This window comes from Bidens hawaiensis, unplaced genomic scaffold, assembly GCF_021521415.1.
Source record: "Bidens hawaiensis isolate Kalapana, Puna unplaced genomic scaffold, B.hawaiensis_p1.1 tig00018502_1, whole genome shotgun sequence".
Taxonomy (NCBI): Eukaryota; Viridiplantae; Streptophyta; class Magnoliopsida; order Asterales; family Asteraceae; genus Bidens; species Bidens hawaiensis.
Genome location: NW_027492800.1, coordinates 82,126 through 104,057, shown reverse-complemented (window position 1 = coordinate 104,057; position 21,932 = coordinate 82,126). Strand labels below are relative to the sequence as shown.

Here is a 21,932-nt window from a genome sequence, read left to right as displayed (position 1 = left end):
TTTAGGACATATAAGACTTCATTTGGGAGACGTCCAAGTCTACTATGACACAATTCCTTAGATTTACTACAATTACTAACATTTGTGTTGTTACTCAAAAAACTAATATTACCTCTAGAAACAACCTCAAGTTGTGGTTTGGTTATATATGTTCATTTCATTTGTGTTTTGACTAGCCTTTAGTTTTTAGATGGTGACGCGTTTATTTTCTGATTATATATAACGTACCAATAATGTCTTCAACAACCATTCAACTTAAATTACTTTAATAGACACAAACGGGCGCACCACGCAAGTTATAAGAAAGTTCAACAAAAGAGGAATCCCCTTGTTAAAAAAGTCAATGGTCATTAATAACTTCCTAGCACAATATTTGAATTGAAAACCATTAGGGTATCTTTGGTTAGAGATAATGTAATAAAGGGGGAATAGAATGGGAGAAATAATGGAATGGATAAAGGAATGAAATGGATCATTCCATTACTTTGTCTTGTTTGGTTAACCTATGTGAATGAAATGAATTATTACTTAATGTTGTTTGGTATCCAAAAAAATTATAGGAATGAAATAGAAATAATAAAACTACTCCTATCCCAAAATATTTTTTTTACCAAAAAAAATAATAAAAAAAAAATCGATGGCGACTGTGGTGGGGTTAGCTCTAGCGGCGAAAATGGTGGTGGCAGTGACAATAGTGGTGGTGGGGTGGCGGTGATAGCATTGGTAGTGATGGCGGTGACAGTGGTGGTGGTCAGGCAGCAAAAGTGGTGGTGACGGTGATGGTTAGGCACGACGGTGACAATGTTTACGGTGGTTATGGCAATGATGGTGGCGGCGGCGGTGATGGTGGTTGCCCTGGTGGTAGGGTGGTGGTGACGAAGGCGATGGTGGTGGTCAGGTGTTGGTATTGATGATGGTAATGGTGGTTATTGTTGTTAGGTGGCGGTGGTGTTGAGAAAGTACGGTGAAAGAGGAATTAAATGAAAAAAAAATAAGGGGGGGTGGGAATGAATGTTTTTGATGTAATGAGATTCCATATAATGGATGATTTCATTCCATTTAACAACTAAATAACACTTTTTTTCATTCTCATGCAATGAATCATTTCATTCCCCCTATCATCTATCATTCTTGCATACCAAATGTTACCTTATATTTCTTAAATCAATGTGTGATAAAATAGTGGATGAGCAACTAAAAATATAAAAAGGTATATGATAAAACTCTAGTAAAAAAACTTGATAGTTTTATAGAAAAGTGATAATTTTTTATTAAAAGTGAGTGATTGTTAATATTCAACTAGAGATTGCTTCAATCCTCTTGTATAATGTTAAGACAACTACTACAACCACTACAATCTTTTGTTGTCTCTTTTTATCACCTTTATTTTAGATATCTTCACAACCTAATCACCACTTACTAGCAACTCCCACCAAAACATTCAAATGGTGGTCACACCTCCTTCATCATAACCTTTTATAAAAGACATTGGAAATAGTTTATTTATTAAATACTTTCTCAATTTCAAAAATCCCAATGACACAAACACACAATTACTACAAAATAGCAAAACCATGCTTTCAAGTTTAAATAGTTTCTTTAAATTATAACTTAACAAAAGTTGGCATATTAAATGCCTTCCCTCTTAGTTGTGGGTTTTACTCATTAACATCTTCCCGGTCAAACCACAAGAAAGAGCCTCACTTGGTATATCCCCCACTAGATGCACCCCTTCTGCAAAAATCACACCCATGCCCATATGCAAATGAGGCTCTATGTGACAATGAAATGCCCAAACACCCGGATTATCTGTAACAAATCTTAGCGCGGTCCACCCATAAGGAAATATAACCGCGGTATTTCTTAGTGGCGGGTTTTTCAAGTTAAATGTTTCTTCATCTTTCTTGGAAAACTTACCTTCTCCATACCCCAACACCCAAAAGTCATGACCATGAAGATGCCATGGATGTATCTCACTCACATTTGGATTTATTGCATTGGCATTTTGTAGTATCACATCAATGGTAGTGTTAAACTTTAGCATGTAAACACCATTCCCATATGTGGAGTTGGTATTTGGTGGGGGCCGCATGATGTCATACGTGTTATCAAACATATCGGGCGGGCTTGTTTGGTCAAAAGCATTGGTAAAGCCGTGTTTGATCGACCCTAAGTAGGGGGTCGGGGGAAGGGTCAATGACACATTGTTGATGGACCATTTGGTAAAGCCATCTATGTGGTTCTGGGTGTTGAGCAGGAATATTCGACGGTGACTATCAACAGGAGGGCTTGGTGATCCTCTTAGAGCAAGAATTTTTTTAGAGAAGGATTTGCTACGCTCGTAGTCATTCCAAAGAGGTGTTTGTGGTGGAACAAGTGTGGGGAGTTTTGAGGCGGTGGTCGTTTGGTAGTGTAATATGGCTAAGGCTTGGGGTGTTTTTGGCTCTCTTCCTCTCACACCGACCGAGATCCAGTAGTTATCAGCTGGATTTTGATCGGTGCGAAATAAAACAGAGTATGTTTCACCAGAGTATATGTCAAAGTCGTCTACCAAAACTTTGTTTAGGTAGTTTCCATCGGCTTCTACCATCACCATCTTGTGGTTCTGCATAAATCAAAAGGAAATATCACCATCTAGTTTCTTATACTGCATTTTAACTATGACAAGAAAATAACTTTGTAGTTTTTATTTTAAAGTTTCTTCCTATTTTTCTATAAAGTTAACAGTAATTTAAGAAAATCATATGATCGATCATCTATATGATTGAAAGTTTAACTTCATGAGGGACTAATTAATTCGTCATAAATGAGTTTATCGTTGTTGTTTTTGCTATGACTGTGAGAATATTATTCGTAGCAAAGTTAGTAATAAATTTAAATTATGCCATAAACTTTGCGATAAATCTCGTTTGTCAAATCAAAATTAGCGGAAAACTTTGTCTATTGTAAAGCTGACGATGAAATTTCGTCTTTCTATAACGACAAAAAATCATTCATAGAAATACCTTTTTTAAAGTAGTGATATATGCGTAGATGTTCACATTGTAATCTTGTCACAATCGCCATATTTATACATAAATAAAATTTGTTTATTCTTTAAATTTCAGGATAGATAAATATGCATTATATCTCTTAAAAACTTTAATTTTGAAAGACGAGTAGCTAGTTTATTTTGTCATGTGCTATCATAATATATGGCAGCCGGTATTAACTTTGCATAAAATTAAAAGTCTAAAATGAAAATAATAAAAATGTTGGTTATTATTTTATATAATTTTCAATAAAATGGTGGCTTATAGAATTATTTACCCCAATGGCAAGGTTGAGTGAAGCTAAAGCAGTGGTGCTTGCTACTCTGAGCCTGTATGTCTTGTTTGGCTTAACATGTAGTATGTTAGGTGCACACCGTTCGTTTCCCCTAAACTTGCACCCGTGAAGAGTCGACCCCTTGCTATTATGTGCCGCCGCTAATGAGCAGTTGTATTGTCCTCTTCCATTTATCAGCAAACTCTAAAATTAAGAAACTTTTATATAGATTATATAAGTATATACCAACATTAAGTACTAGGATACCACTTTAATGCGTTTTAAAATAATATTCTTTAATCCAGAACGCTGGCTGGACTCAAGATTGTTGTTCTGCAAGGATCATTTTTTCAGTGTTTGAATGTCTAATCAAGTAAATGTAAAAGTTTTGAATTGGGTCACAGATCATAATATTCATACATACGTTTGCATGCGTATATTATGGATGGCAATTCACAATACACCATGAAGCACAACAGTGGCGGAACCAGAAGATTTAAATAAGAGGGTCTAAAATTTACTTTCGATTGATATCGCATGTAAATCAGTTACTACTTGGGTCTTCGTATCTTTAAACCATTAATTTTTGATTATTTTACTTTCAAAATTTGAAAAAAATGTTGGGTTTAGCTTTTATTTTATTTTAACTTTAGAATCATATAATAAAAAGATCAAATTACAATAGATAGAAAGATAAGCGGACAATAAGAAACATTTTTATGTAGTGACAAATGCGTTTTAGCTATATTACTTTTTTCTTATAAAATCTATCCATAGAAAATGATACATAAAAAAATAAAATATAATAACTTGATAATATAACTGAAGTAATATAAACCAATAAAGAAATTAAATTCATATACGAGTAAAAAAAGTAAGTAGGCATCAATCAAATTTCTCTCTGTCTTGGAAATAGTAGCACACAAAAATATATATAAATAAGATAAATTAATAATATATGACTGTAAACTGTAGAGCACAGTAAACTAGCACCAACTTATCGTCGTCTTCTTCATTCTACTTCACATTTTCAGAAATCTTACCGGAAAAAACTCCGACGACGTTATTTTTCATCTTCTCTCAGCACTTAAACTACTTTAGAAAAGACTATTTAGAGGGTCAAAACATTAATGAAGCATCTCCATGACATTTTCCGGCTAACTTAAAATCTGGCGGCCGGAGGGTCACCGGACCCTCAGGACCCTCCCCTGGTTCCGCCGATGAAGCACAACATAAGTATATATAACTACCTTTTTTATGTTATGTCCTAGTTATTTAAACATGTAATATACGGCTGACTTGTTTAAGCAATACTAAGTTGACTTATTTAATACGCTCAATTAAATAAGCTGTGCTTGGGTTGTATTAAAATGAAATAGGTCAAACTATATAAATTTCTATCATTTAGCATGACTAATTAATATATAAACACACATGTTCTGTTTTGACTTTTGATTTATGATTTATCAGTTACTAACTGAAATTTCACCAAGCCAGAATGACTGGCGTAACGTTTGTGTTTATAATTTTCCACGCCAAGGATAAATTATACCTTTTTAAAAGGAAAAAGTTTAAAAAATGAATTTAACCATTAGTTTTACTTCAATTGTTGCTAAGTAAATCATTATTATGCCGTTAAAAAAAAAAAGAAAAAGAACAAAAGAATCACTATTATGTAGTTTCTATGCTTTTGACCATTCCGACACGTAATCCATGTTGCTTCTGCTTTTTCTCTATTTGCTACACAAAAGGAGATAAAAAGCACAAGCGTGCGACCAGGGTTTCTGTCTTTCTATCATTTCTGGCAATTTTCTATTCAAAAACCATCATTAAAAGTTCCTTCATACTTTTTATACTGTTTTACCATTTAGTGATGGCCCACTAGTAAAACTGATCATATTTATTTTATATTTAGGAGGAAACCCATTATAGATAGGGTCATCTCCGAGAATCTTTAAAAAAATTTGGCTTTAAAGCGAGAAAAAATTTGGGCCTTAAATAAGAGTTTTTTGTTTTGGTTAAGCACTTAAATTTACAAATAGACTTATTTGGTTATGATTTAGATTGTGCAAAATTGTTTTTTTTTTATAAAAATAGGCTTAACTAGACTGATTAATTCGGTTTAAATATTAAGCATGCATATTTTTTTTCAATGCACATATATATATATATATATACAACTTAAAAAAAAAGTGGGCCTATCTGGATGGTCGGGCTGGAAGCTATCGCCCTCCCCGCACCCACTTAGTGAAACAATTTTCTTAATTAGATTTTAACTAAATTTTATAACCGCTTAACAATTTTACCATTTAGTGGAATACTTCTATAAAAGTTTACTAATCATAAGAAAACGAAAATCACATGTCTTAAGAGACTTCCCTTGAGAAAACAACATATTTATGGCCACTTCTAAACGAAATTTCATGAGACCAAAAACAGAACAAAAACAATGACATGCTGTGTAAACGAAACTCACACTTTTGTAAGTTACACAATGAACAAATAAAACCAATCTAATGATGACACCTGTCCACGAAATTTACATTTCTTTTGGACGTCCAGGCGAGAATTACATGGCCAAGGACAAATTCTCTAAATTTTGGCGTAGTTGTACCACGGGTTTGCTTTTATTGAACAATACCTTTATGGAGAAATTTTAAAAGGGGCAATATTTTTGAAATCATATTCAGATGACTAGTTAGGTAAAGTTTTGAAATCATGCAAATGTTAAGTATCATTTTCTTTAAATGCACATAAGAAAAAAAAATACGCATATAAGAAAAATAATGGTAAAAGAATATAATTAATTTGATCATGATTGAAAAAAAATAAAAATTTCTTGAAAAATATATGTTTAAAAGAATATAAAATTACGATAACGCATACCTGAGGTTCGCCTATCCAACGCATTGGATTAGCATAGAGATCAACCTCTTGTTGATGAACGCCTTTGTGCCACCAGTCACTTAACAAGAGATCGAACTCTCCGTCGTATCGAAAGGGTTCCTTCTTCCCTTTTATGACGTCTACTATTAGCATTCCGTATAACCCTGCTGATCTTTGCATTCCATAATGTCCATGGTAAAAGTACGTACCTGCCTGCACCGAATCATTGTTCACCTTTCATTATAATGGCTTAAATCACTCTCCGTTAACTCATTCTATGCCATTACAAAGTCTAACAAGTAAACTATTTTTTTTAACGGTCATTTGAAAAACTAGCATACCACTGGCCCACCCGATCATTTCTATTCCACCCTCAAGAGAAAATCGTCAATTTTAAAGTTAAGAAGATGTATTAAAAGAATATAACAAGAATTTAATGCAATTATTTTATTTATTTTACCTGTTTGACGAGTTATTAACCATACACGACAAAAGGAATTTTGTGGATAGGTACCTTATCAACCTTGAACCGGTATACAAATGTTTCTCCGGGGTTTATAGCACATTGTGATATGGATGCCGTCCCATCGGCCCATGGTGTTCCGAGCTAACATCAAGAAGCAAAGAAAATTGATTACAAACCAAATAAAAAGAAAAAATGTAGAGTTTAAACCTGTCTAATTCCATGCCAGTGAATAACGACTCCCTCAGTGTGAAGTTTGTTTGTGAGATTGACATGCACAGTGTCCCCGGCCCGTGCCCTGATGGTCGGGCCAGGTAACTGACCGTTGATGCCCATCACCACGTTTTCCAGACAATCAGGTGCGCCATACATGTACTCGACTTCCCATTTGAAATGTCTAATTTTTGCACCCAAAACCGAGCTCACAAAGAGCCCAAAACAACACAAGTATGCTAGTGAGCATATGGGTGTGAGCCTAAGTAGAGCCATTTAGGTTATTGCAAGTGATATAAAGGGATCAACTATAAGGTATTTATACTGTGAGTGGGCACTTTCCAAAAGCTTTAGTGATGTCAAATAACGTACAAATTCTGATGCTTGATGTATATATCGAAAAGCATTGCTCTGGATTTGGGAATATTTGCTTTGGATTAGTTGTTGACAATTAGCATGTTTTAGTTGTTTTTTTCTTTTCCTGCGTAGCAAAACACTCCTACAGAAAAGCGTAATATTATAAAAAAATAATTGCAAATGTTGAAAACATTGTTTAAAAGGATAGTTTTTCCCTTTCTAACATTAGGTAATCTCGTTAAATCAAATCATTCATGAGTCGTTTTTCAGATGCTAATTTTAACTTGAATCGAGTGAAACTTAAACACGTTAGAACTGAGTATATATATCGGGGCTCCTTTACTAAACGAGATTAAGCCTTAGTTTTATATATCAAGTTGTTTTATCCTCAAAATTTAAATATAGACATCGCAATATAATTCTTCGTGTGCCTCATATTCTTTACCCTCTAATTGGCCTCTAATAAAAACACCACTAACCATCACCGCCCCCTTTTCCTCCCCTGCCCTACTCGTTTTTAGGCATCTAATCTCGACGAAACCATCATCTATATATGGTTCTTATTTTAAAATCATCTCTAAATATAAATATATATGATTGAAAATTGTTTTTATAAATTTTATTTAATATCAAAAAACCAAAATTGGAATTCAATGAAAAGAAAATTACATGAAAGCATATTTTAAGTAAATCAAATCTTTATCTATATTTTTATGCTCTAAAAAGGGTTATTTAATCCTTAGAATTGTGAATTAGGAACTCAAATTTGAACATAAAGCAACCAACTTAATGGAACCTACGAAAAGTGGTTTTGAGAGTTTGGTCACAATTTCAACTTTGTTATAAAACTCACATGTAATGTAATGATTGATTGAGACGTTAACTTCAACAAACATTTGAAATTACACTACATAATGACTAGTAACATTTATTAGTAACTAAAACTACAATGCAAGCCAAGCAAATTAGCTAGTTAAAAATCTGAGATATAAACTTTAACATGGTCATTGGTTAAGTTTACATTAAAAAGTTAACTAGCATACCTACATCCTACTTCTGATCGTAGACCTCTTCACATTAAGACACTAAAACTCTCAACTACTAGGGGAGTAACACATTTTCTACACTTCTTGATACTGCTAGGCTAAAAGTCCTTTGATCATTAGTTTAGTAGAGTGGCATCACCATGATGGGGGCCTTGATAAGAACTTCGTGGTGAACTTCATCACTACAGAGGAAGCGAACATGTCCTTAGGGATAGAAAAAGATGCAAAACATAGGAAAACTCAAAACTCAAAGCATTTGAGAGAGAATACGGGTATGGAATGGAGTATGATATTAGTTTTTAAGATATAATTTGTTTAGGGAGAGTGTTGGTATTTGGTAACACCCGTCCTATTACCCGAGTTTGTTTACCCGTAGGAGAACTGAAAATATCGATATATTGTACACTCTTGAAATTATAATCAATATGTTAAACTTACAAATTAAAATCATTAAAAACATTGAATTACTAAAAGTATACTTGAGTATTTGATATTTCAATTTGATGGTTGAGGTGCGCTTAAAATCGGGTTGCGTTTAATGGGCACCCTAACACGTAATTTGAAACAAAATAAAACCATAAACGAATATACATGATACCCCTGGGTATTGGGTATGCCATGAACCCGATGTGGAGAACCCAATGTGGATTGAGTAATGGGTACAAGACTGAGTATGGAATTACCTGGTGTTAATGCGAGACTCATTACGTATGCCATGAACCCAATGTGGATTGAGTAATGGGTACGAGACTGAGTATGGAATTACCTGGTGTCAATGTGAGACTAAAATAACTAATACATGACTCACTATTATCTTATGTGTCTCTCCCAACACACGCACACCTAACATATTCCTAAGTTACTATTTAAAAAATTCTATAAACCTTTTTAAAATTTATAGAGAGAGAAGGAGAGAAGGCGGGATCGGGGAGAGAGGGGTTTCAAATAGGGTGGTGGGCGTGGTGGTGCTAAAAAGATAGAGAGAGGGTGAGAGTGACAGGGGAGGGGGGGGGGAGGGGGGGGAGGGTTTCAGACAGGGTTGTGGAGTCACACCCAGCCTCGGGGGCCTAGACGCATGACCAATAATTGGTATCGGTTTTGTAAATATATTAAAATTGCATTCATTTAGCAGAAGTGTTTTATTAAAATATTCTTTTATAAAATGTGTTAGTGAATGTGTCCATAGTTGATCGAATAGGCTAGGGGTAGTTTAGTCAATATTCTATCATGTAATATGGCCCATTTGCTATGAATTGTCTAGCGAATGGGGGTCCATTCCTTAGACTATCATCTCATTCGTTAGCCTAGGAGCAGATACGCTAAGGGTGTAGCATATGTGGCTCATTCGTTATTTAAGAGTACTCATTCGCTATGGGATTTAGCGAATGGGAGGCCCTTCGCTATGGGAAGCCTCATTCGTTAGGTGTGTCTAGCAAATGGGGAGGGTGCCTATAAATATGCCTTCCTTAGAGAATGAGCATAGAGATTCGTGCCTTATATTCCACATGTAACGTTATGATGTTGGATTCTCTCTAGAATGATAGGCCGCCTCGTGGTGCACATCGAGGCGAATAGAGCTTAACCGTATGTATGTATTCATGTATGAGATCTTGTAATCATTTGGTTATTATCAATGAAACGATCATTTGGCTCGATATCATTCTATGTAATTTATCGTCTCGTATATCATTGATGTATCCAATTGCGACTAGATCTAGGCTCGTGTGATGTCTCCACAATTGGTATAAAGAGCGGACGGTTGCTCGTGATACATAAATTTGTTTCTAGATTATGATTTGCGACGTATTCATCGTGTTCTTCGTGCTAATCTTACCGCCTGTTCATCGTGCTAATCCGGCAAGAATCGGTTTTCTGGCATTTACAGTACCCGCTCCAACCTCTCATTCGTTAGTTTACTGCTCAAGTTGTTCATTTGCTACCAGGATTGGCCATTCGTTATGATTATTTAACGAATGAGAATATTATAGCGAATGAGGATCAATTTAGCGAATGTGGAGATTTTAATGAATGTGGACCTGTCTAGCGACTGAGGACGAATGTTTAAAGAATGAGGGATGGTTTCTCTTACCACATGGAAGATGGGTGTCCCCGATAAAAAAAAAGAGTACTTTGGGAAAATTTTCTTAATCGAAAATATTCTAGGATATTCTAAATAAGCGGGACACTCTTCTTGAAAATTTTGGCAACATATTTTCCGACTGACTTTTCACGTGTATCTACTGCCCGATAGGGATAACACGATTAATATAAAGAGGAGTTTATTGGAGATGTTTGATCTTTATTCAAGACCTTGTCGAATCGTCAAGAAAAGAAGGAGGTAAAAAATTTCAAGGATTTTATTTGATTGGTATCATCTTAAGTTTGCAAGGGTTTCTTGAAAAATTACTGAAATTTGGGTGGTAATACACGGTTTGAAGATAAGTTTGACTAAGTTCAAGATTGCAATTGATCTTCATTTGTTGGCTGATTTGTTTGAGATTGAAACCAGATTATGTAGGCTATGAGTGTCTGTCCGTTTACTTCTTTCTAAAGGAATTTGATCCTTACAATGTTGTCTACGAGTATTTAGTGGATTACTTCTATTGAAGGGGATAACTCTTGAATAGGTTGATCTTGTTGAAGAATGCAATATGAGTCTTGTCATTGAATTGAAGAATCAGATTGTTCAGAATTGATTGATAAAGGTTGGATTTTTGTATCATATGCCCAAAACAGTAGTGCATCCAAGAGAATGGGATATAAGAGAGCATACAAGGTTAATATTTTGGGATAAACGTTATCAAGGGAGGGAAAACCGAAGTGAAAAATTCTGAATGATAGGGTTGTTCATGAAGATGTGTGACGAGGTCAAATGTAAAGATATTTCTGCTTTACCGGTGCTGATGGATAGCTGATGATTAGCTACTGATTGCTGAAAGATTGATCCATATCATATGCCAGTTGGATGATAGGGATGATCACCTGGAGATGCTTACTTGAGGGGGAGATCTGATACAAGAAGCTACGAGTTGTTGGTTTTCTTACAATACTTAAAGATTTGTTTGTCTACACAAGCCCGAGGATCATCAGTCAAGGGGGAGTTATTAATTGCGATTGACGATTTGGAGTTAAGGTATCCGATAGCTATGGAAAAAGGGGAGTCTATTAGTGCATGATTTATTATCCGTAGCTGATTGAATAGACGAGGGATAGTTTAATCAATATCGCCTATTCGCTATGGATTGTATTGCGAATGGGGTCCATTCGTTAGACTAGCATCTCATTTGTTATTTAAGAGTGCCCATTCGCTATGGGATTTAGCGAATGGGAGGCCATTAACTATTGGAAGCCTCATTCATTAGGTGTGTGTAGCGAATGGGGAGGGTTCCCTAGAGAATGAGCATAGATATCCGTGCCTTATTATTCCACAAGAATGAGCATAGACATTTGTGCCTTCCCTCGTATATCATTGATGTATCCAATTGCGACTAGATATGGGCTCGTGTGACGTTTCCACAAAATGTCAGGTTATAATCATCCATTTGATATTTTTGAAACATAATTTGCATTAATTATGATTCAAATATATGAGCCATATGATAGCATCTAATGACTATCTATCATCATTCTCCATCATGTTTGATATACTATAAAACAGTTATGAAAATACGTCAACAGTATGCTAGTGAATCGTTGACTGAATCTAAAACATTTTCAAACTTTTCGTTAAAACACAAATATAGCTTTCTGTACAGCTCAGCAAGGCATCTCCTCTTCCCTAGGGTGTATCACTAATATACACACATAACAATATCTCGAGGAGTTATGTCCATTGGAAATATGGTTTAAGACTGACGCATTGTATACCTGCTACTTATCACTTATATTTGGATCCAGACACATATGTATTTAGTCTGAGTGCTTTTATTTTCTATCTTGTGTTACAACGTTTGTAAACGTTTTTCTCATTCCTTAAGACAAAAGACACGTTCGTCCTATAAGGGTAAATCTGTTTAACAGTTTGTAAAGGTTTAAGGTATTAACCTCTCATATCTGTTTCAGTGAACTTCTGCTGATAACCTTCCTGCTTTTGGATGCTTAACCTATCATAAATAGGTTTGAAAAAATCTCTGGATCTTTTGATGATCCAGCTGCAGACAACACTAGTCTGGTTTTATCGTTTCAAAACTCGTTCATAAATTCTGGTTCGGTTTATAGGTTTAAAAATTAATTTTAATTAAAATAATAATTTTTGTTTTCAAACAGACCATATAATGGTTTGACAGTATGCATAATCGATATTTTGACTTTTGACCAAAATCAGTTTAGACAGGGTGTCACAAGTTCAGACATGTAGTCTCATATTAGACGGGTAGTATCATTATTATACGGTCTGTATGTGTGTGACTGGGTGTCTAAGTTGGGTTATCTCATTATTAAACGGTCCGTCTAACCGTCTGCACAACACTTAATTTGTTAAAAAATCATTTTAAACATAAAAAAGATACTCGTTTATGTGTTCTAAGACCTTTTATATGTTTAAGAACATATGTAGGTTTCTATAACTAAATTTTATTGAGGTTCAATAAATAATAGCTTGGATCTTTGCTTAAACGTAAGGAAACGAACTTAAACGAGTCTTGAAATGTATTTAAAGCTATAACATAAACACTCCTGCAACTTAAATTTAACCATGATAGAACCTGCCCTTGGATTTTAGCAATTGGTTATGAAGGACTAGACCTTTAACACCTTTATTTGTGGGGAAGCAACTTCAAGAATACCAAGAACAAACAAAGAGAAGGATTTTGGGTATGAGATTGGTACGGATGTTATATGAATGGCTTTTACAACTGAAAACACTCTAGCAGAGCCTCCTTATAGAGTAACACCATTTAAATATGAAGAACATGCTTACTATTTCATGAAGAACTCAAAAACATGGAAAATACTTCAAGAACATGTTCTTTTCTATTAGATTTGAGTAGGATATGGTTAGAGGGTGATTATGGATGAAGGAATACATGATATGTTCATCCATGGATCCATTTTTTAGTCCAATACTGCATGGATAACTGTTAATAGGCTGGTGGCACATTAATAATGAGCTGTAAAAAGTGGTAGAGCTGATTTTGCGTTGAGACATGTCATCTCATCTTTAGACGGGGTGTCTCATGGAGTCGAACCTTAATACGGGTCGTCTAATTAGTCAGAACGGTCATATGACTTTTAAACCATAATACGGGTCGTCTAATTAGTCGGAACGGTCATATGACTTTTAAACCAATTTTTGGACTATTTTTATTTTTAACCCTTAAGTTAAACTTTAGGTTAATTACCATTTGGTCCCTTAACTTTTAAAGTATCAAAACGAAGTACTGACTGTTTTCTTTACGCATATTTATGCATTCTCTTTGTTAGAAAACTAGAGGGAGGCATGTGATAATTTTACTTATCTTTTAATCTGATTTTTTACAAGCTAATGACCTTGTTAAACTCTTTTCATATATTTATAATAAAAAATACAAATAAGCAAATAGTTAAGGGTTAGAGATGACACAATCAAATTTATAGAGTTTCAAGTAAATAATTCACTCTATGCACTCTCCCCAATCCTCGATCAAGAGTTTTCTTCACTAGTCGTCTTTGTATGGATTACATCAGGCACCAAGAGCCTGGTATGATGAGCTGTCTAACCATCTGTTAGAACATGGTTTCTGTAGAGGAGCCATAGACAAGACTTTGTTTTACAAAAGGAGAGGAAAGGATCTGATGCTGCTGCAAGTATATGTGGATGATATCATTTTTGGGTCAACAAATGAACAAATGTGCAAAGAATTTGAGCAAGTGATGAAGTCCAAATACCAAATGAGTTCATTGGGAGAAATGAATTTCTTCCTTGGATTGCAAGTGCAACAGAAGCCAGATGGAATTTTCATTAATCAATCCAAATATGTTCAAGAGATTCTCACCAAGTTCAAGTGTCAAGACTTCAAGACAGTGTCAACACCAGTGGACACACATGATAAAATGGGACCTGATGAAAAGGGGGAGCCAGTTGATCAGCATGAATATAGGGCCAAGATAGGATCATTGATGTATCTTACATCATCTAGGCCAGATATTATGTTTGTTGTGTGTGTTTGTGCAAGGTTTCAAGCTAATCCAAAGGTGTCACATATGCTAGCAGTGAAAAGAAAATTCAGATACTTGAGAGGAAAACCAGACCTGGGAATTTGGTATCCAAAGAAATCTTCTTTTGATTTGATGGCTTACACTGACAGTAATTATGATGGATGCAACATGAGTCGAAAATCAACCTCAGGAGGATGTCAGTTTCTTGGAAACAGATTGGTGTCATGGCAATGAAAGAAGCAAACCACAGTGTCAATCTCTACTGCTGAAGCGGAGTACATTGCTGCATCTGCCTGCTGTGCACAGGTTCTGTGGATTCAAAACCAACTGCTGGATTATGGTCTGAATTTCTTACTCACACCTATTTTAATTGATAATACGGCTGCTATGTTCATTGTTAAGAATCCAGTTCAATATTCTAAAACTAAGCACATTGAAATTAGACATCATTTCATTAGGGATTGTCAGGAAAAAGGGCTTATAGAAATGAAGAGGGTAGATACATCTGATAATTTGGCTGATTTATTCACCAAACCGTTAGATAAGACTAGATTTCATTTTCTGTTAAAATGTCTACGAATGATTAATGCTGATGAAGTATGATTTAGGATGTGTGCTTAAGTGAGGTGCTTACTGATGATTCATGTTTCTCACTGTGAATGTTTGCATGATTGATAGTTGTGCTAATCTGAATTTTCTGTTTGCTTTCATCATGTGTGTGACTGTTCTGGGTGTCATAATCATGTTTGTGAATGTGTGAATGTCGAATTTCTGTTAAATCTGATATTTACAGCGGTTAGTACTTTGATCTGTTCTTGAATGATAAATTTCTATGATCCTAAGTACTTCGAGCATGAATCTGTGCTCGATGTTGTACTTATTGCTCTTCGAGCACAAGCATAGGCTTCTCAAAGACAATTCTAACTCTTTTGAGCACATATGTCAATTGCTAAGTTGCTCGAGCACAGACTTGCGTTGGAAAACTTTTCTAAGTATTCCGAGCATGGTTCTGTACTTATGGTGTATGTTGTTCTTCGAGCACAAACAAACCATATTTCGAGCACAAATGATATGTGTTGATGTTCGAGCATGGACATGTACTATGGATGACTTGTATTCCTAGCACAAGTTTCTTTCTCGAGCACAATGTATAACTCTGTCGAGCACAAACTCTGTAATGATACATCTCAAGGTTGCTACGGACTTCCGAGTATGCTCGATGGATTTCTAAGCATGCTTCACTGTATTGTGTGCTTTGCTGTTTGAAATGTGTGATGTGAGTATTATGTGTGTGACACTTGTGAAGTGTCTGCTTGTCAAATGTGACTACAAGACTATACTATTTTCAGAATCTAACCTTAAAAATGACCTTTCAAAGAAATGATTTTGAAAATGTAACATGTTTTGTGATAAGCAACATTGTTTTGGTGATCAAACAAGAGAGATGATAATATTATCCAAGTTCATATTCAGAAATACATATTGTAATTCAGGTGGAGATTGAATCCAACTAATTTGGGAAATGATAGCATATTGTCCAATCTCCTAACTCATGGATTATAGGCTTAAAAGATTTCTGTTCAGTAAATTGACAATTTGTGTAGCTTCTTCTCATGAGTGTAGTGAACTATGTGATACAAATACAATAATCATGCTAAGTTTGATGTGGTGATTCATTTGAAAACTAAGGTATATTTCCTTGCACATCTCTCCGAATGATAGGCAGAAAGGCAATTATCCAATCATACACGAGCCTGTTGATGTTTTGGTCTACCAAAAACAGTTTGTCAAATTATGAGCAGCTACTAAATAGCTATATATATATATATATTTGAAAGTTTATAATCGAACGATAATGAAGCAAATAATAAAAAAAAATAAAAAAAAATAAAAAAATGAAAAAGAAAATGAAATATGCTTCAAAATTATTAATAATAAATAAATATATCATGACCTAAAGGGGCACTAAACGAACTACAAGAGTGGGGTATCCAAATAAGTCCTAAACACTCTGAATGAAAGGCATGTAAGTCCGGATGGCTTGTAAGTCCAACGTTCAACCTTATGGTCTGATAACTAAGTATTTTTTTATTCAATAAACTGCTCGAAAAATTAAATTTTTTTACCAACGCATCAGGGGGTCGAAGTCAATTCGGGGTGATTTGGAGAAAGCTAAATAAGCTTTGAGAAGAGATAAGGAGCAACTAAAGTCTAAAGTGTGACCATTCTAACTCAAGTAACTAATTGAACCTTAAATATATCACAAACGTCATGAGAATCATGCTAAGAATTTACACATACTGTCAGCCTGACTTAAATCATAATAAGGCTGAAAATGAAGTGGTGTAACAGTTATTGGACAATCTGATCCCATGTTGAGATCTTTCCAATGAAACGACATAAATTTTTAAACTGGATTTTGATCTCTTGTTCACCTCAAACCCAAGCTTGAGCAAACGGAATGATTTCATTAACTTGTAATCGTAATTATTGCAAAGTTTGAGTGTGATTTTTGTCTTAACTTCTAGGCAAATGATTTTGATTTCACCACTGTTATCTGTGTTTGTTCTAAGTATTTTCGAGTATGATCTAGGAATTAGACTGTACTTCGAGCTTGCTTTTGATGTGTTTTGGTATCTTTGATCTTCGAGCACGAAGATATACTTTGTTGTTTTACTATGTATCTTCGAGCATGAGTGCATAAGTATGATTTCAAGTCTACGAGCACGACAACTGAATGATAGGAAACATCTAAGTGTTTCGAGCAAAGTATGTGCTAGGTGATTATTTAGTGTTTCGAGCACATTAGGGTACTAGATTGCTGTGCTCGAGTATGGGAAATGTATTTTATTTAAGGTATTCGAGCACAATGTTCTTCGACCACACAGAAATGCATCTCGAGCATAGGGAACTGATTTTTAAGTATACTCGAGCAAGCATTGTGTACAGGGGGACCCAGCCTTTATTTTGGCTGTATACTCGAGCAAGGGTAGTAAATGTGAATTTGAAATTAAATGACTACTGTCGTGTGCTAGACGACAAAACAACGTACTATACCACCAACTCGTTAGGTATAAAAAGGGGACTTAGAAAGTTTTTCACTCTTTTCTCTAATTAAACCTGAACGAAAACCCTCTTGCTCGTGCTATCGCCCTCTTGCTCGTCCTGTGGTCCTCTTGCTCGCTGATCTTTTACACTCAATTTCACTTCGATAATTGACATTAGCTCTCTTTTGACTTTGGTAAGAGATTGCAGTTCGATAATCATCGCACCGTTTTTGAAATTAGGGTTTCCAATTGAACAAACTGACTAACTGTTTACTTGTTTTGCAGGTACGCACATTACTATGGAACAGGTTAATTGAAGACACCATTAATCATCTATCTCTTCTCATATATTAGTTTCTGCAACTTTGTGTACTGACAACTCTTATTGTTTTTACAGAACTAATGGCGTTCAAATTTGAAAAGCGGCACAATATGTGTACTCGATTGGAGATAGATGATGACAACAGAGAGTTAAAGCCAATGATAAATTTTTTGAGAAACTCCAATCTACGGGTGGCTTTAACCAATGACCCCACAATATACAGGAATCATATTACGGATTTTTGGGGGTCTGCAACATATGTGAATGATGTCAATGGGGAAAGAATTGAGGCGTCAATACTAAATCATGACATTGAGATAACAAAGCCCTCAATCAGAGCTGCACTGAACCTTGATGACAATTTTGTGGCTCAACTGTCCTACTCCGTCCCCAGGTTACTAAGAGTATTTCAAGAAACAATGGGCTATCAGGGTGGAGTAAAGGAGGGTCAGTTTCAAAAAGGAAGTTTTCCTTTATTATACAGGTTTTTGATTCATCATGTCATCCAGTCCTTATCTCCTCGGAGAGGGACTTGGACTTTGTTGAGCAGAGAGCTAGGGACACTCACAGTCGCAATTCTTTACTAGCAACCCTTCAATGTTTCGAGAATCATCTTTCAAGGGTTGATTTCAAATGCTGAAAGGCCACTCGCTCAAAGATTCTTAATGTACCCACGTTTTTTGCAGATCTTAATAAACAGAGACTCACCAGAAATTCAGAGGACAGGGCAGATTTTGAAATTGCAAGACTCAAATATATGCAAACGGATGAAGGATGCTTAAAGTAAGTTCATTGAAAATGATGACTGGGATGTACTCCCATGGTTACTCCTACCTACACTGGGTGCGATTGATATTCCAAGGACCCCCGGTAATAGTGATGAGGAAGATGATGATGGTGATGATAATGAAGAGGATGGTACTGATGACAATGATAATGATGATGGTAATGATGGTGGTCCTGAAATGTTGATTGGTTGTGATGAGAGACCGTTGATTCAACAAGCTGAAGATGAGGGGGTTACTAATGATATTCATGAACAGGGAGAGTTAACTGAGCCTATGGATGAAGATGTGCTTGTTGAACCTATTCCTACTTCACAAATGCAAGACTCCACTTTTCATGACCCTACCGCTCAATCTGAACCATCTACTGACCCAGTTCCAAAACCAACCGCTGAAACCCCACCATCAACTCCAAACATCTATGATATTGTATGTGAAAATGCCAAACTGGAGTTTGATTACATAATGTTAAGAGAGAAAAATGCCATTTTGGCTACAAAGAACTCGGCATTGGAAGCTACACTGAAGGAGGCTTTATTGAAAATTCAAACCCTTGAGGGTCAGTCTGAGGTTGAGAAGACCTCAGATGCACCAAAACAGGGGGAGAATATTAATGTTGAACAGGAGGTTGGACCATCTGATGCACTAAACATGATCAATCAGCTATATGATGATGAGTCAGAAGTTGAGGGGGAGAATATGGAAGATAAAGAAACTGAGGAAGAAAGTTTAAAAAGAAAAGCAAGAGGCACAGGGGTTGCATTGACTGAAGATGATCTACATCCCCTGCCTAAGCACCCAGTCCAATCAGAAGATATCTTGTTTAAAGAAAATGTTGTTGATTCGGATGTAGCTGAAGCTGAGTCTGTAAAGACTGCAATTAATTTAATGAATGAAGAGCTGGAAGCTTTGGAGAGGGAACAAATGGTAGAAGAAGTGGAGGAAATTCCTCAAGAGGTAATTGAAGCATTGATAAACATGAAAGACAAAGATGAAGAAGATGAGAGAAGGTTAAGGGAAGTTGATGCAGCAATCAAGGCTACAATTGATGCCTTCAATGAAAGTCTGAATAATGATCAAGAAAAGGCTGCAGAACCTACAACAATTGAGACTGAAGAGCCAACAACCAATGAACCAGAACAATCAGTGACTGAACCTGAAAATCTTGAAAAAGAACAAGAACTTGGGTTGGGACCAGTTATTCATGAAGAAGATGAAACCATTGAAGTCTCAGCAAGCACTATGGTTAAGTTGATTATATTGAAGGATCTTACACTGATTCTGAATAATCCAGAGAGACATCATCCAGAGATTGTGATGGCAGCAAGCAAGGCTCAATTAGAATTTATAAATCTGAGCAAAGGAGAATCAAGACCTAAAGAACATGTTGAACCAAGTGAATCCATCATTCAAGAGGTCACTGAAGAAACTGAAGAGACTCATAGAAATGAAGCTGTTATTGAAGAATCAGAATCAGTTGATGAGGAGATCATAATGGAAGGGCCAGAAGATCAAGTAACTTAATCAAGTTCTCCTACTCAATCGAAATCATCTCTAAAAAGAAAAGGCACTGATGATGTAGTGACACCAAAATCCAAAAGACAAAAATCTGTCAAGAAAATGGTGTACAAATTGAGGTTAAACAAACTTGAAGAAGGTAGAAGAGATCAATCCAAAAAAACTGATGAACAGATGATTGAGGCTCTTCATGACCTTGAAGAAGTAATTGAATTGGATGGTGAAAGTGAAAATGAAGAAAAATTGAAGAAAGCCGAAAAGGAAAATAAAGATGAGGAAAAATTGAAGAAGACTGAAAGGAAACAGAAAAATGAAGAATATTATGAATCTTTGAAAGCCAAACACAAGGATATCAAATTCCTTTAGCTGTATGGTTACAGCTACAACTTCTTGATAAATCTTTCTCATGGAGAATTGAAAAGAAAAATTCAACAAATTAAAGACTCTCACAAAGATCAAGCAAGTCGAGAAAAATTTGAAAGAGAGCAGGAGTTGAAAATGAGGTTACAAAGGGAAAAGGATGAAGCTGAAAAGAAAATCAAGAATTAAAGAAGTGGTTTGAGGACCCTCAGAGGGTAGAGTTGTTAAAAAGAATTGTGATGGAAAAGGGTGTGTCAGAAGAACAGTTTCAAAACATGCCTCTTGAACAATTAATGGAGATATATAATAGAGAGCAGAAACTGTATCTTGAAACCCAAAGAAAAATACAGGAGGAAAGGAGGAGAGTTGAAGAGGAGGTGCGTGCTGAAATGATGGGTGCTCTCCACAAAAAGGGAGTAAGAATGTCAAAGTTTTTGGTACAAACAGATGAAACGATAAAGAGATGGTATGTTGAAGAGGGTCTTGATAAGATTAAGAAAGTTGAAAAGGGGAGCTCAAGTGGAACCCATAGGTCAGAGAGTGTGAGGCCGGTGCAGCCAAGAAATTTGAATTTGCCCACACATCTCTACTTTGACAGAAGATCGAAGACCTTAAGGGTTGTCACTGAAGATGAAGCAGAACATCTCATCATCTTCAGAGATGATTTGAGAAACTTTTCAGAAGAACAACTGACCAAGATGGCTAAGCTGAATTTATATGACAATCAAGTAAGAAGTCAACCATCTGGTCAACAAAGGAATGATCTCTCAAAGTTTTTAAAGGATCAAGCAGAAAAGGGATTCCCATTTCTGCAGCAAAAGAAGAGAGAGATCAGGAGCCGAGCAGAAAAAGAGAAGAGAAGGAAGAGAATAAGTGAAGTTCACATATCCGAGCTTTCCCTCTCTAAATCAAAGAAACAAAGAACTCTAGCAAGTAGCTCTCATCAGAAAAGAAAGACCTTAAAAGAGTGCTTGGCTACGAGAGAAGTGATGAAGGAACCCAACTCAAAAGTGCAACAATTTGGAAGAATCACATATATAACGTACAATCAAAATGATGATTCGACCACTTTGAGAAATGAGTCAGGGATACCTATTGCAGTCATAAGGGAGGATGGTGATCTGCATTATATGCATCCACAAGATTTACAAGATTTGATTGATGCAAGATTCCCATGTGATGCCTCTGACTCCCCTGAACTTGACATGCTGAAGCAAAGAGCTGCATATGTGAAGAAATTGAAAGAAAGGGCTGAAGCTAAGAATAGAGGAAGAAGATAACAGAATGGAGCTAATGGATGATTAATTTTTAATTCTGTTTATCTTTGTATTTTTTTTGAGTTGTAAAAATTTAGTGTGTAATGCCTATGTGGCAAAATTCCAATTATGTAATGAAATGACACGTTCTTAAATGATTTATCTAGAAATCTGATACATGTGTAACTCTGTGTAGGTATGTTTTGGTGCATCTGAGCTTGTTCCAATCTAGGGGGAG

At 35.6% G+C, this 21,932-nt stretch overlaps 1 protein-coding gene and 1 pseudogene across 2 annotated transcripts in view; both read right to left on the bottom strand.

Annotated features, from left to right (window-relative positions):
• LOC143556274 (stress-related protein-like) overlaps positions 1-15,005 on the bottom strand; it is a 271,130-nt pseudogene extending 256,125 nt beyond the window's left edge. Inside the window, exon 1 of the transcript XR_013139359.1 lies at positions 15,001-15,005. The product of XR_013139359.1 is annotated as a stress-related protein-like (transcript). The remainder of the gene's footprint in view (positions 1-15,000) is intronic.
• LOC143556278 (L-ascorbate oxidase-like) lies at positions 1,637-7,173 on the bottom strand. Its single transcript, XM_077045639.1, has 5 exons — positions 6,866-7,173; positions 6,707-6,799; positions 6,193-6,405; positions 3,310-3,510; positions 1,637-2,605 (listed from the first exon to the last, which is right to left on the bottom strand). The coding sequence occupies exons 1-5, from the start codon at positions 7,142-7,144 to the stop codon at positions 1,646-1,648; spliced, it is 1,746 nt and encodes a 581-aa protein (XP_076901754.1). The 5' UTR covers positions 7,145-7,173; the 3' UTR covers positions 1,637-1,645.
• Positions 15,006-21,932: the final 6,927 nt, after the last annotated feature.

Excerpts from the sequence above, each read along its gene's own strand:
- LOC143556278 (XM_077045639.1), bottom strand. The coding sequence starts at position 7,144 with ATGGCTCTACTTAGGCTCACACCCATATGCTCACTAGCATACTTGTGT. Across the intron at positions 6,800-6,865 it reads ACTGGCATGGAATTAGACAG|CTCGGAACACCATGGGCCGA; the intron begins GTTTAAACTCTA and ends TCTTGATGTTAG. Across the intron at positions 2,606-3,309 it reads CACTCAACCTTGCCATTGGG|AACCACAAGATGGTGATGGT; the intron begins GTAAATAATTCT and ends TGATTTATGCAG.